Consider the following 22436-nt stretch of genomic DNA (forward strand, 5'->3'; position numbering starts at 1 on the left):
GGAGGAAGAAGAATGATGAGTACCATCCCAAGAACACCATCCCTACTGTGAAGCATGGGGGTGGTAGCATCATGTTTTGGGGGTGTTTTTCTGCACATGGGACAGGGCTGACTGCACTGTATTAAGGAGAGGATGACCGGGGCCATGTATGGCGAGATTTTGGGGAACAACATCCTTCCCTCAGTTAGAGCATTGAAGATGGGTCGAGGCTGGGTCTTCCAACATGACAATGACCCGAAGCAGACAGCCAGGATAACCAAGGAGTGGCTCTGTAAGAAGCATATCAAGGTTCTGGCGTGGCCTAGCCAGACTCCAGACCTAAACCCAATAGAGAATCTTTGGAAGGAGCTCAAACTCCGTGTTTCTCAGCGACAGCCCAGAAACCTGACTGATCTAGAGAAGATCTGTGTGGAGGAGTGGGCCAAAATCCCTCCTGCAGTGTGTGCAAACCTGGTGAAAAACTACAGGAAACGTTTGACCTCTGTAATTGCAAACAAAGGCTACTGTACCAAATATTAACATTGATTTTCTCAGGTGTTCAAATACTTATTTGCAGCTGTATCATACAAATAAATAGTTAAAAAATCATACATTTTGATTTCTGGATTTTTTTTTTTAGATAATGTCTCTCACAGTGGACATGCACCTACGATGACAATTTCAGACCCCTCCATGATTTCTAAGTGGGAGAACTTGCAAAATAGCAGGGTGTTCAAATACTTATTTTCCTCACTGTACAACATACTTAATCTGTGTGTCCTCGTCTGTAGATTTCTTGTCTATTATAGAGTTTTCTTCATACTGCAGGCTCAATAGCCAATCAAAACCTGATCGGATTCAGTATTTCCAACATCGGATTCCTGTTACCATATAAATTCCTGTTCAAATGTGTCTTATCTTTTATCTGCATGTTACATTACTAAAAACTGTGGAGAATCAAGGCAAACCCTTATTTCAGTCAACTAAAAAGAGAAAATCTTAATTTGATAGTGATTACACACCTAATAACATTGTATATAAACAGAACTGCTCATTACATCTCTACAATACACTAACCATGGTAATATGAACTTTAAAAACAATTGCCTTAACCATGACCTGAATCAATATGTAAATTAATTAATGTTGAGTTAATAACATTAATCATATTTGAGCAATGTAGATGTCCTTATTAATGTTTTACATGTTCATTTGGGAATTAGGGTTGACACAGTTAATCAACTGTTTGCACTTCTCAAGATTTATTTTAAGATTTAAAAAAAGGGAAAATAATATACACTCTGGGCACCTTGTGTAACTAAGAGTTTAACTTTGTTTTTGGATAATGTCTGTAAAATTCAGTTTATTTTAATTTACATTAGAAAATAGAGAAAAAACGTCTCTGATAATATGGCCAACCACAGGTCTTTAAAAGAATAATTTTAAAAGGAATAGTTTACCCAATAAGGAACATTCTCTCATTATTCACTTACCATGATGCCATCCCAGATGTGTATGACTGTCTTTCTTCAGCAGAACACAAATGAAGATTTTTAGAAGATAGAGCTCCTTATAGTGGAAGCACACGGGTGCCAGCATTCTGACGGTCCAAAAGTCACATTTAAGGGGTATGAAAGTAATCGACACGACTCCAGTCAATCAATGAATGTGTTTTGAAGCAAATCGATACGTTTGTGTAAAAAATAAATTGATAATTAAAATGTTATTAACTTTTCAAAAGTGCTTCCTGCCAGCAGTTGACACGACACATGATGTAAGTGCGTCGGCGAGTTCATGCGAGTACTTGGAAGCGGCGCTTATTTACAACAGAAGAACAAACGTCCTGCGAGAGTTTGGCCATTTCAAACAGTGTCAGAGCCCTGGATGGAAGCGCTAATTTAAAGTTAAAAACTTTTAATTATCAACTTGTTTCTTTCATAAGCCTATTGATTCACTACAGAAGACATTCATTGATCATCTGGAGTCACATGGATTACTTTTATACTGCCTAAATGTGACTTTTGGACCGTCAAAGTTCTGGCACCCGTGTACTTCCATTATAAGGACCGGACATATTTTTTCTTCTTCTAAAAATCTTCATTTGTGTTCTGCTAAAGAAAGACAGCCATACACATCTGAGATGGCATCAGGGTAAGTGTATAATTAGATAATTTTAATGTTTGGGTGAACTATTCCTTTAAGTGATTAGCAAAGGGTTAATGTCATTGACTTCTAAAACATGGCCAATAATGTACAAGTAGTTAATTAGCAGATACTTTCACCAGAAGTACACAGGGACTGTACAGGGTCAATCCCCCTGGAGATACCTAGGATTAGGTGCTTTGCACAATGGTGATGGCTCATGCCTCGCTCCTTGTAGCAATTAAACCAGCAACCTTCTGGTAAACCACCTTGAGCTTTATCCAGTGTTTCACACAGACTGAATGTTGAACCTATGAGAGTGCAAGCTTTGAGGTAATTCAAGACTTACTTGCTATCTTTATGTTGCAGCATATGGATGTCAGTCTCTTGGAGCCACTGGTCAAATGCTGGACCATCCAGATGTGTTCCTGAGAAAAACCAGCTCCAGCAACCAGGTATATTCCTATTTATGCATAAAAAATTAAATAGGTTTGCAGTCTTGTTACCAAGGACTTGATTTACCAAAGACCAGCTTGAGAAGGTTTTATAGCGAGCGAGGGCGGGATGGACACCTGGGGCGAATTATCTCGCCCAGCTGTTGATGACTGCCATATTGGTGGGCGAGGGATAAAGATGCTAGCAGAGCTGCAGTTGAGAGAGACACAGAGAATGAAGGACACAATGAAGCTGTGTGTGTGTTTAAGTGTTGGCTGAAAAGGAACAAGTTTTTGTGAAAATAAATGTCATACGTTTGGATGTGTACTCTGCTCCCGCCTCCTTCTTCCCGAACAAGCAAAGGTCTTTAACATTGGTGTCAAAACACGGGACTTTGGAGGAGGACTATTCTGTCCTGTAGACCTTGCTGCTGGCTCAAGAACGCAACGCCAAGGATACATGATCTGGTGGTACTGGAGCGATTTTCCAGGGGGTGGAGGAGCCCAATACCATCCGCCAGTGGGCTGAGGAGCCTGCTACTGTCCACCAGGGGGTGGAGGATCCCGCTACCATCCGCCAGGAGGTGGAGGATCCCGCTGCCGAGGCGAAGAAGCCCGCTACCGTCTGCCAGGAAATGGAGGAGCCCGCTTCTGACCACCCGGAGGCGGAGGAGCCCGCTGCCGACTGCCCGGAGGAGGCTGCTTGTGTTCGGCAGCAGCCAAGGAACAGCTGAGTGAGTCCAGTGCCATCACTGACGGAGGTGTTCCAGATGGCTTAGGACCGGGTAGGCGGTGCGTTTTTTTTCTTCTTCATTCTCTTGTCTCTCACGCTCTCTCGGTCGCTACTTCTCTCTCTCCTCCCTACCCATCTCCTTCCCCTAGATCTGTTCCTGTTTCCCGGAGGTGGAGAAAACCATCCGGTGCTGGGTCGGCCGAAAGGGCAGCAGTTCCTCAAAGAAATTATGGGGGGAGTAAGGCACAGGCTGAGGAGCACCCTGGCCTGAGTCGGGAGATGGGGTATGTGACAAGCGAGGCGGGGCCGAGCAACGACCATGCGGAGTGAGGCCTGGATGGACACCTGGGGAGAATTATCTTGCCCAGCTGTTGATGATTGCGGTGTGGGTGTGAGAGGGAGAAAGGGAAAGCAGAGGTGCAGTTGAGTGAGAGAGAGAGAGACGCAAAAAAAGCTTTGTGTGTGTTTGAGTGTTGGCTGAAAAGAAACACGTTTTTGTGAAAATAAATGTCATACATTTAGATGTACACTTCCTTCGAATGAGCGGAGGTCTTTCGCACTCTCTTGATGGGCAAGATTCATGTCAGTGCTACTAAATTCAGAGTTCAACTCCAACTCTGATCGAACACATCTGAACCAGCTGATAAAGCATGGCCAGGTCTAAAGGGGGTGAAACCACACCCCCCAACAAATTTCTGATGCCCCTCCAGAACCAACGTAAAAACACAATACGAAAAGACAAAAAGAAAACCTGTTGCCCACCCTAAAGATCGAAATGCCCCCCAAAGATTGCATCGTAGTACCGCCCCTGTTATCAAGGGGGTTTGTTCCATTTTGAAGTGATAATTCATATGCCCTAATCCCTTTGAATGCTTTACCCATCAGAATGAGACCTTCACATGTTTGAAGGGTCTAGGACTTTAATATATTGGTCATTCTGAACGCAATGTCATCTTTCCAAGCCAAAAGAGCCACTGTTAGCGTTAAATAAATGCTAATGCTAATTAGAAGTGAATGATCAGTTGTACCAAATCAGAAAATATTATACATTATTTTTCCTCACTATTAACTAATTTTAGAATGTAAAACAAAAATAAATATTGGTACCACTTTGTTGTTTTTAAATAATATATATTAACATAAAAATATATCTTCAACTGAGGTTGAGGTATTGGTAGGTTTATGAGTAGGGGGTAGGGGTTAGGGAATAGGGAATAGGGTAAGGGTTGGGTTAGGATTAGGTTTAGGATTAGGGGTAAGGTTAAAAGTGTAACTTAGATGAAATTAAATGCAGGTAATTTCAATTTAAGTACACTGCAACAACACATATGTACATAATAAGTACAATGTATCAAATGATGTGTACATAGTAAAGACACCTAAGAGGAAGTGGGTCCAAAATGTTTTACTAATCTGTTTAGAAATTTAGGCTTCGTGTTTTAAATGTTTGTGTTTTATTTATTAAATAAAAAAATTAAAAGAGTTAACAAATGTTAACTCTGTATTAAATTATTAAATAAATATATTACCCCTGTTTATAATTCTTTTATTTAAACTCTATTAGAATAACAGAACAAAATTATTTGCAGTAAAAAGCAATCAATAACCAGTTTCAAACAAAAGGCCACAGGTTTAAATACATTTATAAATGATAAAAGTTATAACAATTAATGGCTTTCATAATCCACAGAGATAAAGGGTTGTCACAGGTTTTGTTTATATAACTAGAGTGTGTTTACAGGTGCTGCTGGTTTAATTTATGATACACTTGCAATCCTTGTGCATATTTATGACTTCTGGTTCTGGTCATCAGTTGAACCCTTATAGAAAAGTTCATTTCAAAGGGTCATTCGAAGCAGTTATCTCTGAGCACTTTGGTTTAGAACAATCCTACAGCATGGTGGCCATTTATCCCATTTGGAATGCAGGGAAGGACTTCAGGACGTGTGAGTCAGTAGATTTTGTACTATCTTCTGCAATCTGGGGACAGTAACAGTTAAAGGAAATGGTAAAGCAGGGCCAAGTAAAACCCTCTGCTGCCCACGTGACTGACTAGCAGTCAGACAAGGGCAGCTCATGCCATCAGCAAATGGGAGCGGCAAGGAGTAGGCCATATGGGCAGCCCAGTGCTGGATCCTCATACACGGTTAGACTTTGAACTTGGGCCAGGATTGGTAAGGTGTTGGATTTAAGCGGAGCTGGGAAGGTTTAGACAGAGAGGACGAAAGAAAGAGTCTGGGGTACAGAACATTTACCGATCAGAATCGGGTGAACAGCGAGGAACCGAACGGCAGGTTCTGGACCAGCACTGCCATGTTCTGCAAGACGGTGAGAGAGAAAAGTGTGTTTGTGCATCGCCATTGACTTCTCGTTGTACGGAGTGCTGTGCATGCTGATTATTTGGCCATGTAATGACAATATTTTTTATTGAAAGAATGGGAGGCAAAGTGATGTCTTAAAAGTAATCGTCTGCACTGAGTGGTGTATTTTGCTTGATTGCTGGGAAATGTTTGCTATACATACACTACTCGCAAGAACCACAGTCTCTAACACCTACTTTCACAAGGATGGTGATGCAGTACACACATACACACACTCTCATATCTCTCTCCATGCACTAACATTGATGCAAAATGAATGCAGATACATCAAAGCATCCCCCGGTTCCTAAATGATAAGCTCATATCAGCACACACATACACTCACACGCTGTGAGAAATGGCTTTGTTTTTGCAGGTCATGTCGTTTGTCTCTCCTGACACCATGCTGTTGTTTGCAGCTTACCTCCAATGATAATGATAATCAGCCCCTTAGTGCTCATCGCACGCCCATTTCACCCCTCCTTCCTCTCACTCCTCCTCTACGCTCAAACATACGCTTGCTTTGGAGGAAGAAAGGGGTGTGGTGCATTTTAATTAAATCATGTCCTCTCATTTCAACACTCTTTTCTCTGCTGTTTTTTTTAAAGACTTTACACTTTAACTTTAAATTATTTAGGGTTGGGAATTGTAAGTAATTTAACAATTCCAGTTCCAATTCCAATTCCACCGAACAATTCTGTTTTCTAAATGGCTCCATTTAAAATTTTTGAGGAATCAATCAATAAATAAACCTCACACACCTGGAAGGTACTTCTGAGGGAGAAATATTTTGAAATAAAGAATGCAGTTCTTATTGTATTTACTGCCCTCAGCAGCCTGTTACCAAATAATGTGATCAAAATATCATAGATATTTTATTCATTGAATACATTTTTATAAAATACCACTAATAACACCAAAGCTAATTTGTATCTTTACCTACGAATTGTCATATTAACAAACATCCAGTAGGCTAATTAAGACAGAAACAGTCCTTGGTTCATTTCAAGACAGATGTGAGTGAATGACGGCTCAGTCCGTTTTTCATTCAGTAAAAAAAGAAAAACGGGCTCAGAAGAGTCATTCTTTGGGAGGTAGCTCTTTTTGTTTTGTGGTTTTGATTCAAAAGAACCGACTTATAAGTGTCATTTGTTTGGAAATCTTGCTACACTGGTCCTGCTGTATGTTTTGTGCTGTAGATCAAACCCCGGCTCAGTTGACAGTCATTTGATCAGCAGGTTGCTCTTTATTTTTTGCGGTGTCGATTCAGATGAACCAACTAAGACGAATCATCGGACTACAGTTGTCACGTTGTATTTTTCGTGCTGCTATTGTTGCTGTGCTGCTGAATGGTAGTCAAGGAAACACTGTCAGAGAATATTAGCAGAGTATTTGTCCCGTCAATGTTTACTTTTTCTCTGCCATTTTTCAGAAATTAATCTCTCTTATGCGTATACAACTCTTATGACAGACACACTCTTTGCCTTTTGTATTTCCATCTGTCTGCTTTGGTCTTCGTGTCTTCTTGGGTGAATTTCATGAAGAAATGCCTGCATATTATTTCTCCCCTCAATTAGTTGGTGACAAAAAGTACTTGCCATAAATAAAAGGAAAAGCACACCATCCTAATTCTTAGTACTAGTCGCATTCAAATATGCAGCCTTTTCCAGAAAATAACCTACAATTTCCAGGTTAGAGGTCATGTTTGAACAAAACCATTTTGAAAATAATGGTAAACTTTCCTTAGCAATTTTCCTTAATGCAAAGTTGTATTATTGCCTAATACATTTCCATACTGATGGTATGTGTTAACAGAGCCATTAGATTACTGTTTTCGGTACGAGGTCGGGTTGCGCTGACGTTAGAATATTCTGATGGAGATTACACAAAAAAAAAAAAAATGTCAACAAACTGGCCAGATAGTAAATCTAGAGCAGATGAAGAAATATCCCAAAAACTGAAAGGAACAGTTAGCGATTCCCCATGTATTCTCTGATGATCCCATGAACCCACAGACTTCTGTATACTACTGTGCTTTTCAGCCGCAGATAACGTCTCCGCCTTCAGAAGTTAGCAACAACATTTCTCTGTAGTGTAGTTCAATAGTCTCATTTGAAGTCGTTGCATGCGGTGTACGCATTAAATTAAAACATTCGCCAAAAAACTGGAAAAACTAAACAAAACACCACATTACCAACCGGATACGTTCAACTACAAAATCATGCCCTCCATGTTTTCAAAGTAAAAGCCCACATTTCCGGCTTTTAGCAGACGTGTTGAGGTCTTTTCTGTCAAACAACCCCCCCTCCCAATATTTATACCGTGATCAATGGAAACATGTAAATGCTTCATGCTGCAAACCCCCCCATCACACATTTGTGCTACATTTTCCAATAAAGACAATCCAACGATTTTTCGGTTTTAGGATTTTTTACCTGGTTGTATGTGCAAAAGGGGCTACTATAATACGTGAATGAAAATCATACTATTTGCTCACAATTAATAAAATAAATAAACATGAATTTACAACAAATACCATGAAGTGTGCTTAGAATTGTACTTTACAATTAGAATGAATTAGGGCTTTCAATCAAGTAATTTTTTTAATTAAGATAAATAAATGATAAGCAGATTAATCGAATTATTCACAATTAATCACACACATCAGTATTTGCAGCGAAAGGCCCCCAAATACAAATAATTCAATATGTAATGATTAAATAATTAGACATATATTATTTCATAAATATAATCATTCAGATAATGAATTAAAAGGCATTACATTATAGTGGCTGATGAGAAAAGCACTGATAAGACAATACAAATGTGGCTTTAGAAGGCGATATACAGTATTGTTTATTTCCATTTCATTAAACATAAACATTTTGCTTTTGAATTCATTGCATCGCATCATAAACAGCACTTTTGTGAAGTTAAACGTAGTTTAAAACTTACAAAAACACGTCTCGATACCCCTGCATTCCAAGCTGTGCTCCATCCAACTTAATGGCACTAAAAATAGGCTTAATTTTTTTTATGCAAATTACATTTTCCTATTTTTGTATCCTCTATATTTTGGACTGAAAAATGACCCAGACACATTCTTGACAGTTTCCACGAGACTCACCCTCTTGTCTGTTGAATGTGTGCCCTCTTAAATATTCTGGAAGTCTTGTGTATCTCACCTAATCTCTTTTTTCTCTCTCGCTCACACCGTCACGCTTCCACGACCCCCTCCCCCCGAGCAACCCCCCACCACACACTCTACTCTGCATCGTTTGCCACAGCAACAGAGCTAGACAGTCAGACTGTGTGCAGGAGTTGAGCAGAAGAGCGCGTGAAAGTGCAGAAAGAGTGAGGCAGAAAGAGAAAGAAAGGAAAGAGGAGGCACGAAGTCATGGAGATGGAGGAAAGCTTTGATGCCGAGGCCAGTTTTGATGATGCCTCTTGTCTCTCCCCTCAGAGTCCCGGGTCCACCTCCCCAGCCAGGAGGCAGAATAAGGAGAAGGAAATCAAGGAGACCAAAATCACTGTGAGTATTGTCAACTGCTTACAATGCACTCATTCACACACATAATATAGAGCTGCTGTCTAATGAAGGATCTCCATCCACTGACAGCGACGTATAGATCTACATGCTCTCAATGCATCAGTCATCGGTTTGATTTTCATTAATGATTATGTCAATTAGAATGAGCCAGGATGTTAGAGTTTTGCAGTACTGACCCCTGGGATTCTAAATCAGTGGTCTGGATTTTTCCCCGAAGTGTTTCGCAGATGTGAAACATCTGTTCATGTTTTGTGCCACTCTCTTCTCTGATCTGACAGTGTGTGTGGGTTTGTGTTTTATGACTGATGTTGGAAGTTTGTGTGTACTTCAAAGAGATGTAGTGTGAAGATACACTATGACTTGTAGATTACATCACTACTGTTTTGCAATTGCATGTTTTAAAGGATTCACCATGCAAGCATGGATTGAAAAAATTATTCCAAGATCTAATTGCTATGATTGGACTCCTGGGAAGTGCTTTAGATGAGACTGAATGGAATAAAATGTAGTGGCACAAAAGTCAACTGAGTTTTTGTTGTCACTTTTCATTATCGTCTATGCTTTCGGCATTCTTGCATACACTTCACAACACTAACACGTTCCCTTTTTCCAAGAAAGCTCTTGATCTTCCAAAAGCTGTTGACCAGCATGAGACATCGTGCCAGCCGCACTGAGAAAAGAGTATTTTGAATGCCAACGCAAGCTGTGCGGAGACCCAAATGCGCTGTTATCTGACATGGCTGATGCTTGGATAAGCCAGCGGGAATCGCTAGTTATTTTCAAATTATGTATGCGACGTAAGTGCAGAGACGTGGCTTTGCAGCTGTCTTTGAACCTGGCTTTGATCCAGCTTAACCTGGAAACATCGCAAAACACGCCTAGCGTGAGGCTTCATGGGGTACGCTTTTGGTTTCCTTGGAAGTCAACAATTTCGAGAGATGTTGCCTGAGTAAAAATGCTGCAAAGAAAAGCAGCTATGCCTCATAAAGCAGCCCGAAGAGTGTCAGATGTTGCAGCCGCATGGCAATACAGGTCACCTTGCAATACTTATCACAGATGTGTTAACACCAGAGAACACTTGGGCAAGAAGTCCTCTCTGATTTTCTCTTGCTTTAGAAAAAGCCATAACATCTACATTGAGAACATGTAGAAGGGTGTTAAAATTTGGTTGGGCAATATGTTGGATAGACAGCTCTAATTAATGAAAACCTGCTGATTGTTTTAGCTAATTAGTGCCTATGATTGCATTGATTGGTCACTCCGTATATTTACATGAACATTTATAGCAGGCTTGTTTTGGTTAGTGTTATGTAACATGTAGTGTGAGAGAGATGCAAGGATGCTGTAGTATGGGGTGCACCGGAGATTCTGGTGTGGTATAGGGCAGAATATTTGTCCGTCAGAGGAGAAAGACCGCCCACCAGAGAGAGGGAAATAAAGAAGCCTAGAGAACATGGGAAGACGTGGCTAGTCCAGTTTCCATGGTGACAATAGTATAGACTAATGGGTGTTGAAATAAAAAAAAAAAAAAGACACACACAAAGAGAGAATAAAAAAGACAGAGATCTGAGAAATTAAAGAACGCTGTCATTCAGCCTTTCATTGTTTTTCATTACAGAGAGGCAGTACGCAGTGTATTTATTATACTGAAGTTTTGGTTGCTGGTGTAGCCAGACTAGACTACTCTAGTATGCATATGTGATGCATGTGTTAAGTAAGGGATAGTGCACAGATGGTTGGCCATTATCACAAAAAATCAACCCAATAGGGTGACCAGAGGCTGATCAGGGTGCCAGTGCGAAGCAGACTTAACAGATAAATAAATTAATTGACATTAAATCTTTATTTAAATTGAAATCAAAATTGTATTATTTTAGAAGAAAGAGACTGCAGAGTGATATGAGTGACATGAAACTATCACAGCTATGTAGACAATTGGTTGCCTGAGACAACGGTCAAGTACTGTATATGGTTAAGCAGTCATTATAGAAAAATATTTGACCTCATAATTCTACAATTAAACAATAAGCGTGTAATAAGAGAGCAATGTAATAATAAGTGTTATACCTCCTAACAAAGGAATTCTGTTTGGTTGGAAGCCATAAATATTATATAATCTCCATTATAAATGATATTACCATAAAATATTTTTGCACTACCATGTTGTGTACCTTGCAGTACTGCAATTTAAGAGTACATTTGCACCATAGTATTGTATTTATAAAATACTGTAAGTACTGTAAATCAAAATAGTATGGCAGATTATTTATATGCTGATAGACCAATACTGTATCAGCCAGTCCGATTAATCAGCCAATATTTGGTCAAATTATTATTGGCATTGGCCAATAACGTTGACGATTAACAGAACTGGTTCCACCTGTTCCAAAAACTACCAACAGCTTTATCAATGGACAGTAAAAATTTTTAACATTTTTTTATTAAAAAAGTTTTAGTCTTTTGAGTTAAAATAATAATAAATAACAATATCTACAGTGTTGTACTGCCAAGCTCTCAAGATGACTGGAGTAGTATGCTAGAGCAGAAATAAGAAACAGAAATATTTGTGTGTGTGTGCGTGTACAGTAAGTGCAAGTTAAGTTCAATAGTAAGTGCAATTAGTGTGGATTGGTTAAGTGCTCTTGGAACAGATGTGCTTTCAACTGGTTCTTGAATGTTAAGGTGGTATCAACAGATTGTGTGGATGTTGGAAGCTCATTACACATCTGTGCAACAGAGAAAGTGAAAGATCGTGAAATAGATTTTTAGCCTCTTTGTAATGGGACCATCAGGTGCCACTTTTTCATACATTGCAGTGAGTGAGTTGGAGCATAGACCTGGAGAAGTGAATTGAAGTAAGAGGGTGCGGTTCCATTTGCTGTCCTGAAGGCCATAGTCAAAGCTTGAATTTGACGTGGACAGCTACAGGTTGGCAGTTAATTGAAATTAAGAGTAGTGTGACATGAGCCCTTTTTGGCTGACTGAAGACCAGACGTGCTGCTTCATTCTGAGCCATCTTCAGTGGCTTAATTGTGTTAGCTGGGAGGCCAGCCAACAAAGAATTACAGTAGTCCAGTCTCGAAATAAACAGAGCTTTGACCAGGAGCTGTGCAGCAGATTCAGACAAAAAAGTTCTGATTTTCCTTGTGGAGTGTTAATCTGCAAGACCAGTGATAAAATTAAGCCGGTTATCTACCACCACTCCCAAGGTCCGAGCTGTTCTGGTTGGTGTTAGTGAAGTTGAACCAAGGTGAATAGTGAGGTTGTGGTCAATAGATGGGGTTGGCTGGGATCACAAGGAGTTCTGTCTTGGCAAGGTTGAGCTGAAGGTGGCGTTTCTTTATTCAGACCGAAATGTCAGAGAAGTAGGCAGAGATACGAGCTGAGACAATAAGGTTATTAGGCTGGAACGACAGCTAGAGCTACGTGTCGTCTGCATAGCAGTGGTAGGAAAGGCCATGTGCCTTAATGATCGGCCAGAGTGATGTTGTGTATATCGAGAAGAGTAGGGGTCCAAGCACTGAACCTTGAGGAACACCAGTGGTCAGCTGGGGTGACTTGGACACCTCTCCTCTCCAGGAGACCTTAAAGGATCTGCCAATGAGGTATGATTCAACCCATCCAAGAGCAGTTCCTGTGATGCCCAGGTCAGAAAGGGTGGATAGGAGAATCTTGTGGTTCACAGTGTCGAAAGCAGCAGACAAGTCAAGGATGATGAGGATGGATATTTGGAGTTGGCTCTTGCCAGTCGCAGAGTTTAAAATAGGATGATGTTAGTGAAAATGCACTTTGGAGGGTAAAATTCACAAAAATTAGTTTTTTGAATTAGTGTTATGAATTAGGTGTTTGCTAGAGAAAACGTTAATTTGCGCAATTGGACATTTGATTCCAAATCTTAACATTATATAGACCCATGTGACACCCAGCCCCAGTATCCCCTATATCAGCCATTGGCCACCCTGCTCTCTAGATATCTTTATAAGACATTAAATAAACCCATATCACTCGACCATTAGTTTTAACATCTGATGCCATCGCTGAAACATGGTACTGCCATAGCTCTTTTGTGCATTTTGCTAAAAATGCACTATATAATATCAATATTACATAGCACATTACTGAAAGTGTAATGCACATATAGATTTCTGTATATATTACAGGGTATTTTTTAGCTCTCTCATGAAGCACACAAGCACTTCTCCATGACAACCATTGAATCGGAGAAACACTGAATCAATAGTGTGTTCTTGTTGGGTGTTTGAAAGGCTGGCTGGGAAGCTTTCACCTTTTGCTAACCCTTGAGTATTATTTATGTGGAACCAAAAGCATGCCAGTTTGGCTGACTGATTCAGGCTTGCGCTCTTTCCTGATGTACTTTACTGCGTTTGAAATAATAGGTAGCTGTCAGCAGCCGGTTGTAGTGGCAGCGTTTCACAAGCAACATTTTAACAACTGAATTAAAAATACATACAGTCCAGAAATATATGGAGATTTTTAGCGTTATTTGTTCACGAAAACTTGCACTTAGCAATGGTAATGGTTTTTATTATAAGAGTAGCACAAATATTGTTTTGTAGTAGGGAACAGAATGCCCTTATAGGAAAAGCAATTTGTCGCTTAGCAACAGAGGCAGAGCACCCGACAGTCTGAGCAATGGTTGAGATCTCTCTGTGTGTGTATTTGTTGGAGTAGAAACCTGCTGACTGCATTGGTGTTTTGTAGATTTATTTGTTTGCTTGCCTGATTCTTTTGTGTCTCTCATGTATGCTGCATGCTATCATTAGGTCTGCGATATTTGCCGCTGTTCAGCAGAAATGGCAGGTTTCCACCAGCAGTGTTCATTACGGCCATTAAATGGAGTGGGGCAGCAGGTTCATCGGCTGGTGCCAGATAATGCTGGGCACAGTCATTCTGCTTACCCAAACAAAGAATACGTCCTCTTTTAACCTTTCCCTACATAGGCATTCACACTCACACATGCATTGGAATGGTTATTTGTAAATTGTTTGTCAGTGTTGTAGTTTGTTTGTAAACTCCTGACAAAAAGTTATCACTGCTCTGTTTATGGGTTTAATATACAAAATAGAACATTTCATTCTTTGATTTCCATGTCGGCCGCAGATACATTAAAATGACTAGATAAATAAGCTTTTCAGAGTTTGATATCCCAGATTTTCCCAAATTAAACAAGGTTCAGGAAGGTTTTTTTTAATGCTGCCTTGAGCAGGGCTGATATAGTGAATTTTCATTTTATTATGAAAACTTTTCTTTTCATCTCTCTGGATTTCTGGCATTTTGATAAGTTTAAATCTGGTGGTCTACAAACTTTGCCAGTCAGTTCTTGCATTTGATTTACTGCCAGCTGTGAATCAACATTTAACTTGTGTGTGCATGATACATTGTTTTCCCACCAATTGTGAGGGTTAATGTGCAAAAGTGTATGCCATGCCGCATAAAAGCATTTGTGTAAATGCCCAATTTCTTGGTATATATTCTGCTTAAGATGTGGCTTCCTCTGCTGTGCAAAGATGGCCCTAAAAATTATGCAACTAGGATGCTGCCATCTTTTCTTCATAGGCACTCGGTTCCAGAATTCATTTCTCGAACTCTATATTAAAGATTCTTGCATCAGAGATGGAAAAACACAATTCTATTTCACTCTGTTTAGAGCCCTTTTAAAAACAGTCACTGGTGAAACATTTACTGCAGTACAATGAACATTTTGCAATTTTTAGGTTTCTTGCAAAGAAATGTATTTCAGAATAATGTGTATGTCAAAATACCTCTAGCTTCCTGTTGTGTTTGGGTATTTTTTTTTTTACCCATTTAATAGATTAAAACAGTAAAACAAATCTTAATCTTGTATTTGGTCAAAATGTCATTGGATTCTCCATAAAAATTAAACAATGACTAAATTAAAAACAAGGGAGAGGCAATTTATACATGTTATTTACACCGTGTAAAAAGCAACAAAAAGTATCTTCTTTGAGCTAAGTGCAAATAGTCATAAATTATATTTTCACCCCTGTGCAAATAGTGGCAGATACTATTTGCACTCCTAATGAAATACATACAGTATTGCTGCAGTGTGTTTATTTAGTGTCCCACAGACACCCTACACCAACCTCTAAACCCCTAACCCTAACCTTACTTTACAAAAATAAACCATGGTTTTACTAAAGTAACCATGATATTACCATGTTTTTTTTTGTGGTAAAATCATAGTTGCCACAAAAATTAAACATGGTTAGTGCAGTATATTAACACCATATTACTGTAATAATACAATGGTTAATTGCATTAAAACTATGGCTTCCACCAAAAACATGGTTACAACAATATTACTATAATAAAACCATGGTTAATTTTACCTGGCTCAAATATTTCTCTCAGCTCCCCAGCCATCACCATGGCCAAATCGGTTGCATTACTCAGGTTTTGCTAGGTGGTTGCCAGGGCATTCATTAATTTTTGCAAGATCACTGTATTTGTTTCAAACAATTATGATAATTGATCAACACAAATGATAAATTCTTAGTCAAAATGTAGGGGTTACTTTGTTTGAACATGTAAAAGAATAGTACCATTATAGGTGGCACTCTTTCCAGATGAAATGCTATTTGAAAAAGCTTGTTTAATGTGAAAAAGAAGCCTATGTCAGTGTTTATGTTTATAATCAAAAGGGTTGTTGGAGGTGCTGTATATCTTCTATACTCTACAGGGTCTTTTTTGACCGGAACCAAACAGTTGTTTAGAAATCTACCACAGAGAAGGGTTAAATGCCAATCAGTGGAGGAAGATACATTGTGCCCATACAATGGTGTAGTCACATCATCTACCAGCAGGGACTTACTGACTAAGCTAACCAGCCAAAACCTGGGCAAAGCTAACCAGAATATTTTTGGTTTATAACACAGAAAGGTGGCCAGCACTGGGGCAAAAGGGAATGCCATACACCAATTATATATACTCTGTGCAGGATTTGGCTCATTGAAATCTTAAAACAGAAAACTGTTCTGTATGAAATTCACTCAAAATTTCAAAGCCCATCCACTATGTAGATGTCTACCCTACCCCATGGGTGAAAGATGGAGTTTAGTTAGCCCTCAAACCAATCGACAGCAGTATCTAGACTTATATCCCACCCTGCACTGATGCAAAATCATTGGGGATTCAAGTTACAGCTTCAGAGGCAGTGAACTTGCCCCTAATCCCTGAGAAAGCTGCATGGATTTCATGCATGTGGACAGAGGTTGTAATAAGCTCCTGATAAGGGCAGATCACTCCACTGAGGAGTTATAAGGGAGGGTTGATGGGCCTGAATCTGATGAATGAGCTCATTTTGGGTAGGATGAGAGGAAAGGATAAACAACAGGAGTGATAGATGTGGTGTCACTGTAAAGGAAAATCTATTGGCCGCGACAATCAGAGCAATCTTCCAGGCATGAAATGAACAATATGACGAGGCCAGAAAGAGTAATTCACCTTAAACAGCATAGGATTAGGAAGCGTCTGGGGTGACTGCATATGGTCTTATCATATGCAGTCACATGTACGATCCAATTATCCGATGCCTTGATCATAATTGTGTGTCTTTGGCCACACGTCTGCACAATTAGCATTGTGCCTTCTAGTCCATCCTGAAACCTTGTGAGCTTCCTCGCTGCATACTGTCAAGGCATCTGTCTTTTAAGGCAGTATCCTAGTCAACATGGAACCTAATAAGTGGCTGATTTGCAACTGTTCTACATAGGCCGCAACCACACAAATAATGCTCATCTCACAACAAACCCAACTCACAATAGATTTCTATAGAGTTGTATCAAAGTCCCTTTCAAGGTAAGTCGGTGCACATGGCGGCCATCTTGAAATTGCTCTTAGGCAGCTATTTTCTATGAATACAAGTGGCATAAAAGTGCAGCTCTTATGTAATGGAATAAGAAAAGACCACATCACTGAGATACATTTTGTTCCCTATTCTGATTGTTGATGTGAACATTAACTGAAGCTGTTAACATTAACTGACCCATTTCTGCATGATTTTATGCATTGTACTGCTGCCAAATGATTGGCTGATTATATAATCACATTAATAAGAAGGTGTACAGGAATTCCTAATAAAGTGCTAAGTGAGTGTATTTCAAATCAGCTGTAAAATCTGACAAAAGTGGTATTGTGCTTCTTTAGCAGAGATCACGCTAAAAAGCGCTATTTTCCTGGTTGGTCCAGCTAATGCACATGCAAGTTCTCAAGTTGACTTACAGGTGATGTCTGTATAGAGCTGATTGGCTCTTTCACCAGTAAGACAGGACTTCCTTTTCTACATCCACCATAGTGGGCGTTCAAATTTCTCCCATTCATTTTAACACAAGTGCTCGGGGCTAAATAGTCTCTGGTTTCACATTAGCATGTTGCTAAGCTAATGACAGGATAGTCTGTCATTAATGGTGCAATGACATTAATTATCATTGTCATGAAATTACATTTTAAGGGTTAGTTACTATAGATAACTATTGGTATATTTGCAAGGCTGCAACAATATATTTTGGATTTCGGGCAAAAATTTACCAGTTTAAGAATTGGTTGAAAAACCAATTTTTGTTGACCACAAACCTGAACCTTATTTGGGTGACACAAATTCCCTTATGGTGCTCCCCCAATATCTACAGTGGTTACGGCCCTGAGGTGGGAAAGTATGTTGACGTAACAATTCAGTTGTAACCTTTACAAATAAACTGAGAAAGAAAAATATCCTGTCATATTCAGGCACAAATGGAATATATTCTGAGACTGTTGAACTATCAAATTAAAATAAGACTCAGACTGTTGAACTATCAAATTAAAATAAGACTTTTCAACCTTGTCTAAGTTGGACAAAAAGAACGAGATTAGCATGTTAAATAGTATTTCAAGTTTGTGAACTATCTTTACCATTAACATATATTTGCTAAATATCCTGCCTACAGGGGGTTGAGGCTTACAACCTATTGATTTTTGAGCATGAGTCTGTATGTGTGGTGCACTGAAGGGCTATGGCAGGGAGCACATCCTGTTTGGCAAAATTTTCTAATTTTCCCAGAGTGTATACTCAAACAATTTACGAGTGTATACATGAACTGCACTCTGAGGTAGGGAAAGCCAGCAGTGCAAGGTTTGCATTGCTGTATGTGCTGGTATGGGATTAAAGTTACTCTTGACAATTTTGGTTGTTTTTTTAGTAGTAACAGAATCTCTGGCTATGTTCTGGGAATACTAGTGTACCATATCCTGCATACTTTAAAATAGGTTATAACAGGGCTCAACAACTTTTTGTCACTATGCACTGCAAAACACAATGACAAAATGTGGTCTTTAAGGTAATTTAGTAAAACGTTCCTTTTTTTTCATTGTTGTCGGAATCCCAGAAATGTTCACATATATTTTGAGACAAAACATTTCACGGCGCCGTTTTGTGGTCCGTTCTGCATAACACGGCGGCTCATTTTTGCTTATCAAGGCCCATTCAGCCTGTTTCGCAGCCGACCCACAGGTCTCCCGATGGCCATTCCACCCTTGATCAGCACCAAATGGCGTTGGCCCACCGGGAAAATGCCCAGCATGCCAGATTATCAGTCCAGCCCTGCCACTATCCCACATAGGATAACCATCATCAATATTTTTCCTTTTCAAGAACTTGTCCATGTTTTCTGTCCGTCTTAAAAATCACATAGGTAAGCTACGCTGTGTGTTGTCACAGGTGGCAAGAGCACTAACTGGATAATGTAAAAGAACACATTTGCTTCTTTTCTAATTTGTAGATTTGATCTTGCAATGCCAAAACAAATTACAAGGATGCAAACACATGAGGGGCGAAAAAGGTACAACAATCACTCATCCACGAAAAAAGTTTCTGGGCATATTGTTTTTAAAGAATAAGCTAAAAGCATCAATTACAGCTATTTTAGTGATTCAAGTTTATTCAAGTTTACAATTGTGCAGAATTAGTTTCAAAATAAGGAGTATTTTTGTGAGGCTTGCTTCTGTTTCACAAATTTGTTCAATTTTTTTAAATGAATAGTTCAGTGACCCCTTCTGGAGATGTGGAGACAAATGAGCATCTTATATGCTATGAGTGAGTCATTGAATCATTTTGAGTCATTCACGACCGAAATCTACCAAGAGAATTCATAGTGTTTAAGCATTAAAAGAACAAAGCAGATCTATAGACTTCCTAAAATCTGAGCATTATTTTTCATCCTAATAGACAATAATAATAGTCAAATAATATTAATGAGTATCAATAATGTCCTTATTCTCCTTTATTAAAACTTGCATGACTACAAATTTACTGACTTCAGAATTATAAACACAAAGCAGATCTACGGTAACATTTTCCTACAGTATTTAAACAGCTGAACATGACTTCTCAGAAAAGACCACAGTAATAGACCAATAATAATCATTTTGAGTTTCAATAATGTTCTTTCGTCATTGTAAAGCGCATTTCACATGATTTGAGTCGATGCGTCAACGCTCCGTTCAATGCCAGCGTCAAGCGCCACATCGCCCTCCACACAAAAAAGTTTTTAAATATTTATTGTTGCTTAGTACTCTCAAAGACATTATTGGTGAAGCAAAAACTTGTGTGTGAAAAACACTTTGGTGTTAAGTGACGTCACTTCATAGACTTCAATGTATTCTGCAGTGCTGACCCTTAACACCTATAAATATCATTCACTTTTACACATTAATCATAGTTCTTCACAATCACAAAATTCACAGATTATGGTTTAAAAATTGTGAATTTCTCTCAAAGGTGAGGAGTTTGGATCCCTGAAAAATGTATTTTCATGCATTTATTTATTTTGTGGAATTTGATAATTTTCCAAGGCACACTAGACAATCCTGAATCTCTAGTGTGCCATGGCACAGTGGTTGGGAAACACTGCACTAATTGATGGGATATGCCTCTTTTGAGGCCATCAGTCTGCATTATTTCAAATGCGTTGTTTAAAAATTGTTTATAGTGAAATCCCTGGTGATGAAATACACTACCCATGATCCAGCAGAAAAAGATCCACCAATCAGGGAGTTGCGGATAACAAAGTGCGCCAAAATAGCATTGCAGTGACCGCCCACTTCCATGACTCACCTTGAGTGACACGATCGTATCGGTCTAACTACAATTTCAAACTACTTTTATATTTGCAAATTTCTAAATATTTTGAAACAAATATTAAGATAAATTTTTTATACTTATAATCAACTTTTAATCAATAGTTTTATATTTTTCAATCGTTTTAAACTTGATTACATTGGGATTATAGTTTATACCCTCATTAAAGACGTTAACACAGTTTTCAAATGTCTTTTTTGCTTCTAATCAAAGTCTGTAATGTTGTGATACACCTCAGAGCTGATTGGTTTAGTTCATGGCTTACAACTCTTTAATGAAGAATTTTACGAGATCCCTATGGAAGAAATTAATGGGGAAAATACTTCCGGAACCAGCATGGCTGAAAAAGTGGTCGAGTACTGTTGCACTCTTAAACTCTTGAATAAGTGAAAGGACATATTTGGGCAATTTAGTATCAGCCACTTAAGAACTATATCTACACCAGGGGTTCTCAAAGGGGTTCAAAGATGCCAGGGTGCGCTGAGAGCAAATTAGAAGAGAGGGGGCTTTAGGTTACAAATGAGGGGCAATTATCATTCATGTTTAAATAATAACATCATATTCAAATAATAAAATCAATCACCAGAACAGCATAGCATAAAGGGAATGACAATGTATTGATCCACAGTAAAATAATAAAGGAAAGTCTTTTGGCATAAGCCCCCATCTGACGGTCCAGTGAAAATTTGAGTGAACCGGCAAATCCTGCCGGGCAACACAGAAGGGGCGAGCAGCCTAAGCCCTGTCAGAAGAAGAATGCTGGTGGTGGTGGGGAGGTTGCTACGTTGGCACCTGAAGGCAGCAGAGTGGTTGGCTGCTGGCAGACCTTTAAAACGAGAGGTGAACATTGATTGGTTAAAAGGAAATTTTTGAATGAAACGATGACGTGTACCGAGCGAGTCTCCTTGACAGAACTACAGCTTACGCTTCCATTTCAGTGGATCAAAATCTGCAATATTATTGGTCTTTTCACTTATTGGTCACTTTATGTTTAGTGGACTTAACTACTATGTACTAACATTTCATATGTACAAGACTATTTACTGTGTAACTACATGTTGTTCTGCAAAATTCCCACATTTATTGCTACTGAGATTGAGGTACTGGTGGGTTTAGGAGTAAGGGTAGGGTTAGGATTAGGGGTAAAATTAATAATGTAACTACAAATGTAATTTAATGCAAGTACTTTAAATGTAATTACTATGCAACTACATGTATGTACATATTAAGTACATTGTATCAAATGTTAATTACATAGTAGTTAAGACCACCTAATATAATGTGGGTCCCACTTTTGTTTTTTAAATATATTTTATTATTAGTTTCTGTCTTCATATTTTGATTTTATGGGCCTCCATCTGCTTGAATTCAAGAAACGCAAGGTTTGACTGCATTCATGAATTCATTCTGAATTTATTTTAAAAACTTTAAAATTATGCAATGCATCAAAGTAGCATCGAGCAAATTATGCAAATAACACCAATATCGAGTTTTGTGTTTTGTTTTCTGGCACAACAAAGTCTCAGCTTTCAAATGATGTAATATTATTGTTAAGTTATTTTTAATCAAAACAGACTTCTTTTATCATTTCTTTTCATGCAAATCATGTTGCTTCATTAATGTTCAATAAAAATAATTTTGTTTGACCGTTATGCACTTTGTGAATAAAAGAAAAGTACATTTTCTTCAACCTTTACTTGTACTATAGACATGATGCTATTTTTTCAATAGTATGTGAAACATTTGGCATTATACAACAATGAACATTCATTTGTATACTAAATGAAGCTGATACTGTATTTTACACAGTGTGCTCTGCTATAAACTGCACATTTTGGCACACATTTCAAGTAGTAGATCACCCATGTATTCCATGCATACAGAAAACATGCATACTGTGCATGCAATGCAGACTGCATAATGTCTTTCAAAAATATTTTTTCTCTTTCTCTCATCTATCCTCCAGCAGTATAATAGGTCACAGTCTATATGTCCTAACCTTTCATTTCTCTCTCTTTTGAGTCTTACTCAAAGCAGCTCTGTCACACACACACACACACACACACCGTGAAATGATCTCTCT

General features: G+C 38.7%; 1 protein-coding gene across 3 annotated transcripts in view; it reads left to right on the forward strand.

Moving 5' to 3' along the window:
• The first annotated feature begins 5445 nt into the window (after positions 1-5445).
• Positions 5446-22436, forward strand: part of LOC127653406 (growth arrest-specific protein 7-like) — a 47920-nt gene continuing 30929 nt past the window's right edge. For 2 of the 3 annotated variants that reach the window (XM_052140087.1, XM_052140086.1), the window contains exon 1: positions 8963-9180. In XM_052140087.1, the coding sequence (XP_051996047.1) occupies positions 9046-9180 (135 nt within the window). In that variant the 5' untranslated portion in view covers positions 8963-9045. Of the gene's footprint in view, positions 5617-8962; positions 9181-22436 lie in introns of those variants that run through there. The other variant, XM_052140088.1, reaches the window with a different exon arrangement.

This window comes from Xyrauchen texanus, chromosome 12 (genome assembly GCF_025860055.1).
Source record: "Xyrauchen texanus isolate HMW12.3.18 chromosome 12, RBS_HiC_50CHRs, whole genome shotgun sequence".
NCBI lineage: Eukaryota > Metazoa > Chordata > Actinopteri > Cypriniformes > Catostomidae > Xyrauchen > Xyrauchen texanus.